Genomic DNA, 15,483 nt, shown 5'->3' with positions numbered 1-15,483 from the left:
TTTTACTATTCTGTTAAAAGTACCTCTAATGTCATTGTTTATTTTCCTTGGCCATTTAGTCCTTCACATAAAGAGATAAAGGTTGATATTTAAGTACCATGCATTTATATTTTTTAAATGACCTTTATATTAAATGAAAAGCAGTTATCGAAAAATGGTAATATCTTAATGAGTGTCAATTACAAATAATAAATAACAGTAATATCATGTTGTATTCTATAAAACTGAAACTAGTAGGCTGAAAAAGTATCCTTTTCATTTTCTTATATGCTTACCACTAACAGCTGCATGCTGCTTCAAATACTCCCGCCTTACATTTATATTTTTCACCAAACATTGCCTAGCATGAGCTCTTCTCTCCTTTACAGGATCTTTTGCACAAAGGGCACAGATTGCCATATACTCAAGTGGAAGCCGTAAACGGGAAAGGCCTTTGTGAAGTTTCTGGGCAAACACTTGTCTTACTTGATAGCATTCATCCTGTAAAGACACAATTATTCCAGATATTATTCAAATGGCAGCAAAGAGTAACGACTTCAGATATAAAATTTGCTATTTTAAGTAAAGAGTAAATAGTAGCAAGTTTATCTACGATAATTGCTTCACTGCTCACAAGAGTGAGATGTTGTGACTAAAGTTCATTTCAAAGCTGCACTATTCATCTGGACCTTAATAAGTACCAGTTAGATGTGTTAGAAAAAAAACATACCTTTAAAACAGAAAAAAACTAGTAAATATAAATCTGCCCTAACTTAAGTAAGATACAAAAATTAAGGTTTAAACACAATCTCATATGTCTCTCTTTCATTTACTGGGCAAGATAAAACTGTCCAATTTATACATTTTAGTTCTATCACTGAAAAAAACTATTCATATTAAAATGCACAACTCTAGCTGGGCACAGTGGTAGACACCTGTAGTCCCAACTACTCAGGAGGCTAAGACAGACATAGCAAGATCTTGTCTTTTAATAAAGAATTAAAAAGCACAACTCTGAAGGTAAGAATTACTAATCCATTTCAGAAACACCAAATTACTTTGACTTCTATACTTAAACCAGGCTGATTATTACCCATGTGCCTGCTTAACTCATACTACTCCCCTCTCCTAAACTACCCACCCCTACTCTCCTAGCTAACTCCTACTTACCCTTAAAGACAGCTTATACATCAGACAGAAAGCAGTGTGTAATCTGTATCCAGCACCCACCTCTGTGCTCTTAGCATTCTGTACTTATCTCCAGCACAGCATTTAGTATAAAGTATTAAAATGACTGGTTTAAATGTTTGTCTTACCCATCGGTACTTGTTCCTTGCAGAAAAGAATTACCTTTACCTCTCTAAGCCTAACACAAAACCTGGCACACAGATGACCAGAAGTTTTTCTGAAAGACAGGAGTTTCCCCTTATCAGTGAAGGATACATTCCAAGACCCACAGTGGATGCCTGAAACTGAGGATAGCACCAAATCCTATATATGTGTTTTTCTATACATATGTACCTATGATAAAGTTTAATTTATAAATTAGGCACAGCAATAAATTAACAATAACTAATAATAAGATAGAACAAGTATAACAATATACTATAATAAATGTTATGTGAATGTGGTCTCCCTTGTTCTTAAAATATCTTATTCTGGAAAAGCTAAACCACAGATAGGAGAGACTACTGCATAGGGAAAAGTTCAAACTTTTCTATATGACCTACAAAGACCTTCATGATTACACCTTATGCTCCACCAGTTAAATACAGTATGGTGTGTTTCTTACTGTTGTTAACAATTTCTTCATCCAGAATGATCATTTACTTTGTTTATCTTCCCCAAAAATCTTGGTCATAACGTCTTGCTCTTATCTTTAAATCCTTATTTTATATATCTTCTTTCATTTCATTTAAATTTCAGTTTATCAAAATACCAAACATCTACTTTTAGAGAAGTAGTCTAAACTAAAGAGCTTCTGTACAGCAAAAGAAACAAACGATCAACAGAATAAACAGACAAACAACAGAATGGGAGAAAATTTTTGCAAACTATGCATCCAACAAAAGTCTAATATCCAGAATCTATAAGAAACTTAAATAAATTAACAAACAAAAACCAAACAACTCCATTAAAAAGTGGGCAAAGGACATAAACAGACAGTTTTCAAAAGAAGATATACACACAGCCAACAAGCATATGAAAAAATGTTCAACATCATTAATCATTAGGGATATGCAAATCAAAACCATGAGATACCATCTCATATCAGTCAGAATGGCTATTAATAGAAAGCCAAAAAATAACAGATGCTGGTGAGACTGTGGAGAAAGGGTAACACTAATACACTGTTGGTGGGAACGTAAATTAGTTTAGCCATTGTGGAAAGCAGTTTGGTGATTTCTCAAAAAACTGAAAACAGGACTACCATTTGACATAGCAATCCTGTTACTGGGTATATACCCAAAGGACTATAAATCATTTCTACCATGAAGGTACATGTATGTATGTATATGTTCACTGCAGCCCTATTCACAACAGCAAAGACACAGAATCAATATAAACGTCCATCAACCGTAGACTGGATAAAGAAACTGTGATACGGATACACCATGGAATACTACATGCGCTTTTTGCAGCAACATGGATGGAGCTGGAGGCCATTATCTTTAGCGAATAAAGGAACAGAAAACCAACTACTGCTGTTCTCACTTGTAAGTGGGAGCTAAACATTGAGTACACATGAACACAAAGAAAAGAACAACAGACACCAAAGCCTTCTTGAGGGTGGAGGGTAGGAGGAGGGTGAAGATGGAAAAACTACTTTTTGGGTACTACGCTTATTACCTGGATGATGAAATAATCTGTACACCAAACCCCTGTGACTCAACAATTTACCTATATAACAAACCTGTACATATACCCCGAACCTAAAGTTTAAAACACACACACACACACACACACACACACACACACACACACACACACACACACACACAGAGGCCGGGCGCAGTGGCTCACGCCTCAGCCATTTTGGGAGGCCAAGGCAAGTGGATCACCTGAGGTCAGGAGTTTGAGACCAGCCTGGCCAACATGGTGAAGCCCTGTCTCTACTGAAAATACAAAAATTAGCCAGGTGTGGTGGCGGTTGCCTGTAATACCAGCTACTTGGGAGGCTGAAGCAGGAGAAATGCTTGAACCCGGGAGGCGGAGGTTACACTGAGCTGACATTGCGCCACTGTACTCCAGCCTGGGCGACAGAGCAAGACTCCATCTTGGGGCGGGGGGTAAAAACTAGCTGTGGGGAGGGAAGGGGAAAAAGCAGTCTAGTTTTCACAGAAACAATTATCTACCCTCGTATTCAACAAAACAAAGTTAATGTTAACTCACCCTGCCCTCAGTCCCACAGAGAAGAGTCTCTGTTATAGAATTATTTATTATGAAAATACCCAATTACAAACTGGGTAAGTAAAAATCCACATATCACAAGCGTATTCACAAATGAGCAGGTCATTCATTAAAATCCCAATCAAGTACAGGTTTTTGTCCCTCTCTGACTAATCATTCAGGATGCAACAATACAAGTTAACTGCAGTGTCAACCCTTGAATCATCACACAAGTAGCAGGTTTTCAAAAAGTCATCAAAGTGATGTTAGATAACTGGGAAATCATAGGCAACTCCACTAACACAAATAATAACTGAAGAAGAGAAAACTGGCAGGAATGATGACACACACACACGAACTTCAAGAGAATCATGTGAATAATTAAGTATAAAAAGCGCTACTGGGAACTGAGGAAGTCTTCAAATGTTTTTCTGCAAAGATGATTATCCTTTTGACCGGTATTACAAAAGTGAAATGGGAAATAAAGAATAGGGTAATACAATTTTATCTGAAAAAAATGTACCCCCCAAAAAGCAAATACTGTATATAATTGGTTAAACATAGGAAAAAAACAGATGGTGTCTAATACTACAAAGTTCCCCCCCAAGATAAAGTTCCAATCAAAGCTTTTATTCACTACTGACTATGAAATTAACTTTAGTCTGCAGCTTAAGTAAATTCACTTTTAGTAGCTTTTTTTTAGTACAAAGTATCCTCAAAACTACCATTAATTCCATGTAAATCGTTCAATTACTTTGTGTATCTCATTGTATTATTGATACAACTCTATTCTCTGTTCTCCTAAGAGATTGTTAGCTTCTTTGGGCTACAACCATGACTTACTCATCTTTGTATTTCCAGAACTTAGAACAATGTACAACACACAGAAGTACAGAGTAAATTTTTCGTGAACTGAATTCCAAGTTCTAAAATATCTAAGCAATTATTGTTAAAATTCATAGTTTTATTAAATTTTTGCAAATGTACTTTCTGTTCAAGTACATAACAGCCGCCTCCCAGATACAATAGTGCATTTAAAGAGCCTCAACTCAAGAAATAAAGTACATGTAGCAAAGCACAAAGCATAGTCTTGTATGTATCAGAGGACTGCAGAAAAAATCCATAGGAAATCAAAGACTTCTTCCAGCTAAAAGAATCAGAGCGAGTTTTGTAAAGAAGGTTGTGTCTGAGCGCTGACTTGAAGGAAGGGTTAGGTTGGATGTGTGGAAATGGGAGTAAGGAGAAAATTAAAGGAAGCAAAGTACAAGGCACATAAAAGAAAAAAAGCTGTTCAGCTACATGAAATGAGGTTAAGTAAAGGAGAGTGTGCTCAACAAGATTTTTAAGTGTATATTCGGGTTAAAATATTAGAGGGACTCAAACACCAGGCTAGAGGGACTCAAACACCAGGCTGTAAAATATGTGCAGTTATTTTTACAAGTATAAACCTCCTAAATATTTTTTGAACAGAGGAATGACATGATCATACCTGTAATTACGGAAATTTACCAACAATAAAAAAGATTCACAACAGTCTTGGTGAGAGCTAATGATGATTGCAGCAATAAGAATGGTCAAGAAAGTATGAATAAAAATTATATAATGGATATCAAAGGACAGAATTATCTGTACTTTGCAACAAGGTGTAAGGACAAGACAACAGTCAAATATAAACCATGCTTTTAGGTATAAGAAATGTCATTCAGATTTATTTAACACTTATATAGGCTCTACATGTCAAGAAAGACTAGATCTGGGAAATATTACAAATTTATCTCAAGATTATATTCACAGAACATAAAAGTATAAAACTTCTGTTTAGCATTTGAAGTAGGACCCGAGTCTTGAAAAAAACTCAGGTTGCTGATTTAAGAGTCACTTACACAGATGATGAGACGGCCAAAGAAGATTGAGTAAGTAAAGAAGTTGATCCTAGATAGATCCTCATAAAACACATACATTTAAAAAAAAAAAAAAAAAAAGAGGACGAGCCAGAAAATGTAATCAGATAAGTAAAGCAATAATCAAGAGACAGAAACCAAATAAGACAGTTTTAAGAATAAAGGAGTAATGAGTTGTGTCAAATAATATAAATAGGATAATGAAGCCCAGTATCATTGGACTTGAGGACTTCAACAGGACATTTTTGGAAAACAATGAAGGCAAATGACAAAATATGAGTAGAGAAGACAGGATAAGAGAGTAAGAGAGACAAAGAGAGATTATTCTTTCTTGAGGTTTGGAGTTTTAAAAAGAGGAGATGGGCAAGTGATGTAAAGGAAGAACATAATTAGAGAAAAGTTTTGTTTAAAATAGGGTAATTTGATATGTTTTTAAGTTGTGAGAAGATGCTAGTAACTCATTTTTAACCACTGACACATGTTCCATAGTCAAGAGAATTCCAAAACAATCTTAAAGTTCAGGCCATTTGAACTTTCACCTTGGGAATTTGGTGCTTGAGGTGGCAATATATAACAAATATTGTGCTGGAAAGGAAGTCCTTAGAAGTCAGTAACTGTGGATGCTTTTTACTCATAGTAGACATTTACCTAATGGCTGGCACATACTTCTTAAATACTGTAAGTTTCCAATAAAGTCCATTTCTTGTATTTCTATACTTTGTGTTTTTTAAATATTTCCACTTCAATAATGATAGCAGCAAATGCTCTAAGAAATATCATACCAAGAACCTGATAGACTGTAAGTCTTACCAATTTAATAAAATAATTACACATGTTGCTTTCTTCTAAGAAATGTAATAGATACTTTTTAAACAATTTTCAGGTTCTTATAAGATTATCTCCAACAATTAAGCAGGGAAACTAAACCAAGGAAGTTATGGGCTCCCCAAAATTCTTTTTTTTTTTTTTTTTTTGAGATGGAGTCTCACTCTGTCGCCCAGGCTGGAGTGCAATGGCGCAACCTCGACTCACTGCAACCTCTGCCTCCCCAGTTCAAGCGATTCTCCCGCCTCAGCCTCCTGAGTAGCTGGGATTACAGGTGCGTGCCACCATGCCCGGCTAATTTTTTGTATTATTAGTAGAGATGGGGTTTCACCATGTTGGTCAGGCTGGTCTCGAACCCCTGACCTCATGATCCACACGCCGCAGCCTCCCAAAGTGCTGGGATTACAGGTGTGAGCCACCGCACCCGGCCCCCAAATATTATTTCTTAAATGGTTTTGTCTGAACAATAAAACGAAAATCATTAACAGAATTTGAAATAGCTGCCTTTTTTTTTTTTTTTTCGAGACGGAGTCTCGCTCTGTCGCCCAGGCTGGAGTGCAGTGGCCGGATCTCAGCTCACTGCAAGCTCCGCCTCCCGGGTTTACGACATTCTCCTGCCTCAGTCTCCTGAGTAGCTGGGACTACAGGCGCCTGCCACCTCGCCCGGCTAGTTTTTTGTATTTTTTAGTAGAGACAGGGTTTCACCGGGTTAGCCAGGATGGTCTCGATCTCTTGACCTCGTGATCCACCCGTCTCGGCCTCCCAAAGTGCTGGGATTACAGGCTTGAGCCACCGCGCCCGGCTGAAATAGCTGTTTTTAAAAGACTGAAGTACCAGTCTTGACAAATCATTTGACAAAAATGATTACAGTTTAAAAATAGATGATTGTTTGCGTCTAGAGAGTTATACATAAGTGGCAATTTAAAAATACGTACTAGAATAAAGGGTGGGAATGAAGAATTACAATGATGACTGAAGTAAATTATTAAGACTGCTTGGAAAAGAACAGAAAAACTTAAGTGTAAAATAACCAAATTATTAATGAAAAACTCGTACTGAAATTATTTTATTTACTAATGTGAAACCCCTTTTTACTTTTCTCAATGATGCTAAAGACTTCTAAAGTTGTACAGTCCAAATATAAAGTTACTCTAACAAGAAATCCATAAAACTGGAATAGGAATCTGAAAATTTTACTGCTCATAATCTGAAAACTTAACTCACCGAGTAATAAGGAATGCTTCTAACCTGAAATTAGTTCTATGTCATATAAACTATAAACTTCTATACTGTTGTTTTCCTTTCAGGAACTGAATACATACAGTCAGTCTTCACTATTTGTGGATTCTATCTTTAGAAATTTGCATACTCATTAAAATTTATTTGTAACACCAAAATTAATACTTGAAGCAATTTTTTGGTCATTTGCAAAGTAAATACACAAAGCAGCAAAAAATGTAAGTAGCCAGATGTGTACATTCCCAGCTAATGTCAAAGAAGGCAACACCGTGCCTTCGTTTCAGCTTTCATATGTAAACTGTCCTTTTTGAGGTCACAGTTTTGTGGTTGATGTTTTTGTTAGTTCATGATGAAGTACTGTCTGGTGTTTCAAAGCACAAGCATAGTGATGAACTGCTGTCTGGCGTTCCAAAGCACAAGAAGGTTCTGATATTCCTTACAGAGAAAATGTGTGTACTAGATAAGCTTTGTTCAGGTATGAGTTACAGTGTTGTTGGCTATGAGTTCAGTGTTAATGAGACGACTATATATAATAAATAGTCTTTAAACAGAAACATACATAAAACAAGGTTGTACATTAACTGGATGATGAAAATGTTGTGGCCAGGGGCTTGAAGGAATCTATTCTGTGACTTCTCCTAAGAGCAATTGTTCAGTATCTGCTAAATGAATGCCTATGATAACATTATAGAAAACTATTACAAATAAGAAGACCAACTGTACTATGTTAGCGACCCAAAACTCAAATGACAGTTTCAGAACTCTGAGATGTTTCTCATGCATAAATTTTTCAAAAACAAACCAACCATAAACATTCAAGATTTTAATCTATGTATGACAGTGGATTTTTTTCCTTCCTAAAAGTCAAAGACCTTCTAACGTAGTTGTACATAGCCATTTCCTTACATTGATAGCTAATGCGCATAGCTGATATTGTTCTAATGTGATGATTTCATGGTAACAGGGTTCTTGTGCCAGCTTCACAATAGCACTCCCAGCAGCAAGTCTCAGACGTGACATATCTGGTTTACTGAAAAATGAGTAGAATGAAAATAGATTAGAATTTGAAATGTTTGTACAAAATGTTCTATACATCTAATTTTATTAAAAATTCTGGCCAAAAAAAGTTTAAAAAAAATGCTGTGATCTGAATGTTTGCGTCCCCCAAAATTCCTATGTTGAAATGCAAGGACCTAGGAGATAGTATTAGGAGGTGGGGCCTTTGTGAAGGTGATTAGGTCATTGTGGGAAACCCTCATGAATGCGATTAGTGCCTTTAAAAAGTGGCCTGAGAGGGCTTGTTTACCACTTCTGCCATCTGAGGACACAGCAAGAAGTCAGCAGTCTGCAACCCTGGAGAGGGCCCTTACCAGAACCCAACCATGCTGGCACCCTGATCTTGGATTTCCCGGCCTCCAGAACTGTGAGATATAAATTTCTGTTGTTTATAAGCATGGTATTTTATTACAGTAGTCTGAGCAGACTAAGACAGAAAATAATTTAGTGATACTGAACACCATATTATGCTCATTTAACTTTGGAAGAAGTTTTCTAATACTACAAAATTCTTCTTTTAAACATAAGTCAATGCTAGCGTCACTCAAGTCATTTAATTCCCTCATTCTAAATAAAACAGGTCTTAGTCAAGCACAGAAGAAATCTGTCTGTATGTTTAGTTGTTAGGTTTTATGTATTCTTCTATGGATTTTGTTGGAGATACGTTTATGTATAGATGAGGCACCAAATATGTTCTAGCTTGCTAATAAATCAACCACAACTACTGTGCTAAGCACGAAAGAAGAAGAATGAAAGCAGGTGTGGTGAGGAAACATTACTATTCTTAGCTAGAATTCAACTTCTCAAATATTACCATGAGGCTCTTTTTAAGTTCAAGGAGAGAAAACTGCTAAAATGAAGCACAATTCATAGAATTCCAGACTAGTAAATACGTCTAAACAATCCTTCCTAATATAGTGATATATTAGCTGAAATAAAGGGGATCTTGAACAAATATAAGGAGGGAGAAGTTGTAACTCCTTAAATAGAATCCCCTTTGTAGCTCTATAGTAAAAGACTGTTATTCAACATCCATGCAACAAATCTATGTCTATTGTGTACATATAGCACTGCGGGGTATTTAAAATAAAAGACACAGTCTTAGTTTTCCAAGACTTAATAATCTAGTTGGCCATGTAAAAATATTGACTGGATGCTAGCCAACATTAGTAAGGTTCTAAAGTTGTAAGACTTTGTCTCAAACGTGTGTCTCATCTCATCAACAACAATATTCCAAGTAGCTAATAATCAGTAAATCATAGTTCTTAGTGCAGAGAGTATAAACCACCTGTTGGATGTTTTCCTCACAGATGTGGGCAACAGATGCTTCCTGTGTATCCATCCTTAAAACTTCCCATCTAGACCAGGGGTTTCTATTTAACCTAGTAAACTTTTTTTGTTTTGTTGTTTTCAGCTTTATTAAGCAGAGGAAACTTTTCTTCAAATCAAATCTTACATAAAAGTTTAAGGTGTAAACACAAAAAATCACTGTTGCTTAAACAGGAATGCAAGCTTCCTACTTAAGGAAAGGACAGAGACCCCCACCTACCAACTCCCAAGACTCCATCTGTTACGTCTCTACCAGAAATAATTCTTATTCCAACTCTATGCTGCCCCTAAATATTTCTGAATGTCATATGGGTTCCATAAAAACCAGCTTAAGTGACATTATATACTGGGTATTATTCCAATTACATTACATATTTTTAATACATATACATGAACTCTATAAGGAGATACTATTGCTATCCTCATTTTACAGATGAAGAATCTAAGACACGTAGAAGTTAAATAACTTGCTGATAAATAAAAGCAGCTGATAAATGGTGGAACCTCAATTTGAACCTGTGTAGTGTGTCTTCAATCTGCCTGAATGTTGTAAATCACCAAAGTATTTTGCCTCTCTGATAAAAGTTTATATAGCTGAATATAATTGGCCAAATAAGAAGTATAAAATAATATAACTAATAAATTGATTTATAAGGCAAAACGTATTAACACTGAGAAAAATTTCTACCAGGCTGAGCTGATCAATACAAAATTATTTCAAATTCAGCAAAAATTTTAAATGAAAACATACTTATTTGTAACTCCTAAACACTGGCGTATATAAATTATGGGTATAGAGAAATGAAAACAGAATAGATTAATTAGAATAAAAGAAAGTAAACAGATCAATTGTATATGCAGAATGAATAGTTTACCAAGTTTTTTTATATGTTTTGTTTGAGAAGGATGTGCTTCTCTTAACATTCTATGCAAAGAATACAGTATAAGCAAAACATACAAAGATGGAAAGGCAGAAGGCAGCTGGCAGTCATCTTTCTATGTTTTCTTATTAAAGCATTTAGATATACCAAGGAGCACAGAGCTATTCTCCTATTTCGTATTACCAAGGAGGGGCACTAAATGGCATTTGATTTACACAGAGGATAAACCTGTAAATTTCAACTAACACTGACATAATAACTACTACTATCATCAATGCTTCTAATTATTATGTGCTAAGTAGTGTTTTAAATGCCTTAGGTATACTAACTTATTTAGTTATATCATAACAGCTAGATGAACCAGGTACACATAATTATTACCTCTACTTTATGGATAAGGAAACTGAGGGACCAAGAAGTTAAAGCAACTTACTGAAGTTCACCTGACTAGTAAGTGGTGGAGCCAGAATTTGAATCCAGGCTCCAGAGTCCAGCAGTTTTCAATCACTACTCTATACTACATCTTTCAAAGAAAATGAAACAAAATAAAATAACAAAAAAAAAAGTGTTCATTTTCAATAATTTACTTCAAGTACATTTTTAAAGTATGCATTTACTTACACTTCTGGAAATAGATTCAGTAAGTTGCCTTCCACTCAGTCTGTTGTTTCCCCTTATATGTTTAACAAGAATGTAAAACACCAGTTATTGACTGGTGTACACACACTTTCATATGAGATATTCTAAAATGTAAGAATCTATTGTTTAAAATATATACAACGTATACTAGAACCCTGCACCAGACATGTGACAGCCACTGTAAAATAACCACTATACAAAAGCACATTCCAGTAAAAATATGTGAACATGTACAAAGCAATTCTAATTATTTTTTTTAAAAAAGCAAACAGCACCATTCAACAGTTACACCAAGAGTTGAAATACTGTGCAATCCAAAGAACTGTGAAATAGTAAATGCATACCTAATTTTCCCCTGTTCTGTCAAGTCTCCATCACTATGCAATATTGTTGTCAGTAATCTTAAGGTAGAAGTTCCTGATTTACTGTGATTATTTTTCATTCCAAGTAGCCATCGAACCATCATTTTAATAGCCTGAATCTATTTAAGAGACAAGTCAACAAATAAAACATTGGTACATTTTGAAAGAATTTCTGTATCAACTTTTAAAAAAAATAAAATGTATTTAGTGGATGCTTCTTAAGAAAAGAAAAAAATTCTTTTCTGTATATATGAAGATAATCTTAAATGTTTTAAATTAAAGATGTTTCAGACCTCCAAGAAAATGGCAAAAGAATGATTTGACTAAAGACTAGTTCGTTATTTGCTGTTTTAAAATGTTTTCCCAACATGCATTTGATCCTTTGGAAAATACAGTAAAATCATGCTTAACCTCTCTAATCAGAAAAGTTAAGTTCCCAACTACTAATTACATTTAATCTCTTCTGTCTAAAAAATGATACCACTCATATTTGTTCTACATTTTATAATTATGAAGTACTTAAAGTATTTTTACACCATTACTTCCTTTAATGTTTCCAAGAATTCTTTTGAACAAGTACATCTCTTTTTAAAATGATGTACAAATTATCTTTCACATATTATCTCAGCTTTTTACAGAGCTAAGGCTCAGACGCTAAGAGGGTCTTCAATAGTGTCTGGCTCACGGCAAACACTGACGATCTCTTTCCTGGCCAGTTGGTAAGTATGCCTACCAACCGGTAAGTTGGTAAGTGGCCTACTTTCTAGTCCAGTGTTGCTTTCAAGTATACAAAAACTGCAGCTTGAGACCAATGCCGAGAAAAACAGGTTTATACTGAGGCTCAAAGTATCAAGCATCATTCATTGATGTAAAGGTGGGGCTACTGTACGAGTCTGCAAAACTAGCATCATAACCTCAAGCCAGAACAATGTGAAAAGGTAGTTCGTAATACAAACTATAAATACACACACACACACACACACACACACACACACACATGTGCGCGCGCGAAGGGTTTATAAGAAATTACAGCTAGAAAATAACAATATTTAATATATTTATTCTTGGCCTTCACATCTTAGTAGTGGACTGAGATGAGGTCTACATTACAGGCCATAGATGGTTTTAATAAATCAAGTCTATACCAATGATGAGCAATCTTATAAAACTCCTGATTCAATAAATTATAGGCTGAATTTTTTAGAAATAAAAAGTTTTATTAAATCCCATGGAAAAGATGAACAGGTTTAAAATCTGAATTATCATCTTTACAGAATGGAGGAAAGTCCACAAAAACTAGCACTGCCTTTTGCCATCAGGGAAGCAGCTTTCAAATCTTTTTTTCCCCTCAAATTAGATTATGTGCAGCTGTCCACAAAATCCCAGCTTTCTCATTATTACCCTATAGTCTCACAGCACATGAGATGTCATACAGTAAACATAAATACTTGAGTGATTTTAATATCTCTGCAATAGAAATTTTAATATCTCAAATATTACAATATGGTAACTATATTCAAATCAATAGATCTATGCATATTACTCACTTTGACCATTGTCTCAGGAGATACTTCTTCATCTGGAACCCAAAGTTTAGTTGTCTTTTTCCCTGGAAGCTTAAAAAAAAAAAAGGACTTTAAAACATACATATGAATCCTCCTTTTCAATTAGCACTTAGAAAATGAATGAAATCTGTACCTTCTGCAGTGACATTTGTTATATATGACTAAAGTACCTCATCTAACCCTATTTACTTTAAAAAAAAAAAAAAAAAAAAAGGTTGAAAGGCATACCTTCACTAGCACCGATGTACAGCACTTACAGATCCATCACGATTGGTTCTTTCTAGGTGTGTGGTGGGACTAACTCTAACTTCTTACACATCACTCCCTTATTTAGCCCCTTTTGAGATTCAATTATTTAATGCAGGTGGCAAAAACTAGGACTTAAAAGGAAAAAAAAAAAAAAAAAGGAGCCAAAAGGTGTACCTCTTAAACAAGAGGAAAGGTATTTAAAAAAAAAAAAAAAAAAAAAAATCTTGAGCTGGAGGGGTTTGTTTTTGCTTTCAGCACAACCCCAAACTAATCCTGAAGTGATCATGTGTAAGTACTAGTAAATAGGTGTTTACAGTAGTAACCAGGAAATTAAAATCAGATGGCAAAAGAGCTGAACCAATCTTGGAACACTTGAGATCCCATTTTTACCCTCATGACAAGGTACAGTAATTGAATATCACCTCAGGTAACCCTCTGGCAACAAACAGGTAGCCCTAACATATAAAAGGCAAACTCCCTCAAACACAAAGAGCTACAGATTCACATACAGTTTAGGACTCATTTCTTCCGTTGAGAAGTGCCTTCAAAGTATGAAGTAAAAATAATGAAAAAGGAATCATATTAGGTACACTGTGACGAAATTTCTAACTAAGGATGTCAAGATCCCAAAAGTTTCCATAGAGAAACTACCAAAAGGAATAAAAAATAAACTTCAGATTTCTCAGCTGCAAGACCAGATGCCAAAAAAACGATGCTCTGATTTTTCAAATGACTTGAAACACAGAATTCTAATATCCAAGAAACAGTACTGAAGAATGAACACTAGAATTCAAGACAGAAAGTTTCCAAATTACAATCCATGTTGAAAGAATTACTCAAAGATAACACTAAAATATTTAATTCACAAGAAAAAACTAAATTAATATAAACTACTACAAATACAAAGAAAAATGAAAACAAAAACCTTACATAAATAAGAAACTATCAGATACTACCAGAAACAACAGAGACTATCAGGTAGATTTATAAATAATAAAGCCACAAAAGATACAACAAAAACAAATGACATATGAAATCTGAAAATTATGGGATGGAAAAACATACCAGTCAAGATGAAAAGCACTGAAGAGGATATGGACTTAAATGGGATACTGATATATTTTATCTTACAACACCAAATAAAATATAAAATTCACGAACGTTTATACAACTAGCAGAATAACAAAATAAACCAGAACAAACATGATTAAAAGCAGAAGATTGAAAACTTCATCACAGCAGAAGATGTGAATACACCTCTTTCAAAAACTGATAAGTTAGGATGAAAAAGGATAAATACCTAAAATGTAAGTAAATGTACAGAAATAAAATATGCAAGGATTAGAAAATAAAGCTGGCATTCTTTATAATTGACATAATTAAAATAGAATTTAGCAAGAAAGATGGATATAAAATCAGAACTACCAAATAATTCACCTCATCAATCATAAACATAAAACATAATCCTAAAAACTTTATTTAGCGCCGAACGAAAGTTGTATGAGAGAAATTTAAAAAATTTTTTTTTTAGAGAAAACTATAAGACTTTAAGGAAAGACATCTCGTGGAAGGGCAAACAAATCAATGGAAAAGAACAGAGGCACTATAGGAGACATGAGTGGTAGCACTGCAGATTACTAGGAGATGGTAAGATATTTAAAAAACAGTGCTGGGAAATTTGGTAACCCTAAGATGCAGCAAAAATGAAATCCTTATATCATAGCATACAAAAAACAAGTAAATCAATTCCAGACGGATTGATTTTTGTGTGTGTAAAAAAAGAAAACCTTCGAACTTTTAAAAGAACATATGGGAGGCTATTTTCATGACGTTAGAGTAGGAAAAGATTACTTAAACAAGATGTAAAAAGTATTAACTACAAAAGAATAATGATAAATACAGCTACATTAAAAGTAGTAACTTTTGTTCAGGCCGGGCACGGTGGCTCACGCCTATAATCCCAGCACTTTGGGAGGCTGAACTGGCTGGATCACGTGAGTTCAGGAGTTCGAGACCAGTCTGGCCAACATGGTGAAACCCCGTCTCTACTAAAAATACAAAAACTAGG

The 15,483-nt window shown here is 34.8% G+C and overlaps 1 protein-coding gene across 12 annotated transcripts in view; it reads right to left on the bottom strand.

Annotated features, from left to right (window-relative positions):
- Positions 1-15,483, bottom strand: part of PDS5B (PDS5 cohesin associated factor B) — a 189,304-nt gene that overhangs the window by 24,071 nt on the left and 149,750 nt on the right. For all 12 annotated transcript variants that reach the window (XM_005585608.5, XM_005585609.5, XM_005585612.5 and 9 more), the window contains 4 exons: positions 13,149-13,217; positions 11,584-11,720; positions 8,241-8,364; positions 276-480 (listed from right to left, as the gene is read on the bottom strand). In XM_005585608.5, the coding sequence (XP_005585665.1) occupies positions 276-480; positions 8,241-8,364; positions 11,584-11,720; positions 13,149-13,217 (535 nt within the window). The remainder of the gene's footprint in view (positions 1-275; positions 481-8,240; positions 8,365-11,583; positions 11,721-13,148; positions 13,218-15,483) is intronic.

The sequence above is a fragment of the Macaca fascicularis genome, chromosome 17 (assembly GCF_037993035.2).
Source record: "Macaca fascicularis isolate 582-1 chromosome 17, T2T-MFA8v1.1".
In the NCBI taxonomy this organism is placed as follows: Eukaryota; Metazoa; Chordata; class Mammalia; order Primates; family Cercopithecidae; genus Macaca; species Macaca fascicularis.
Note: the sequence above shows the minus strand (reverse complement) of the source record. Positions and strands in the feature narration are given on the sequence as shown.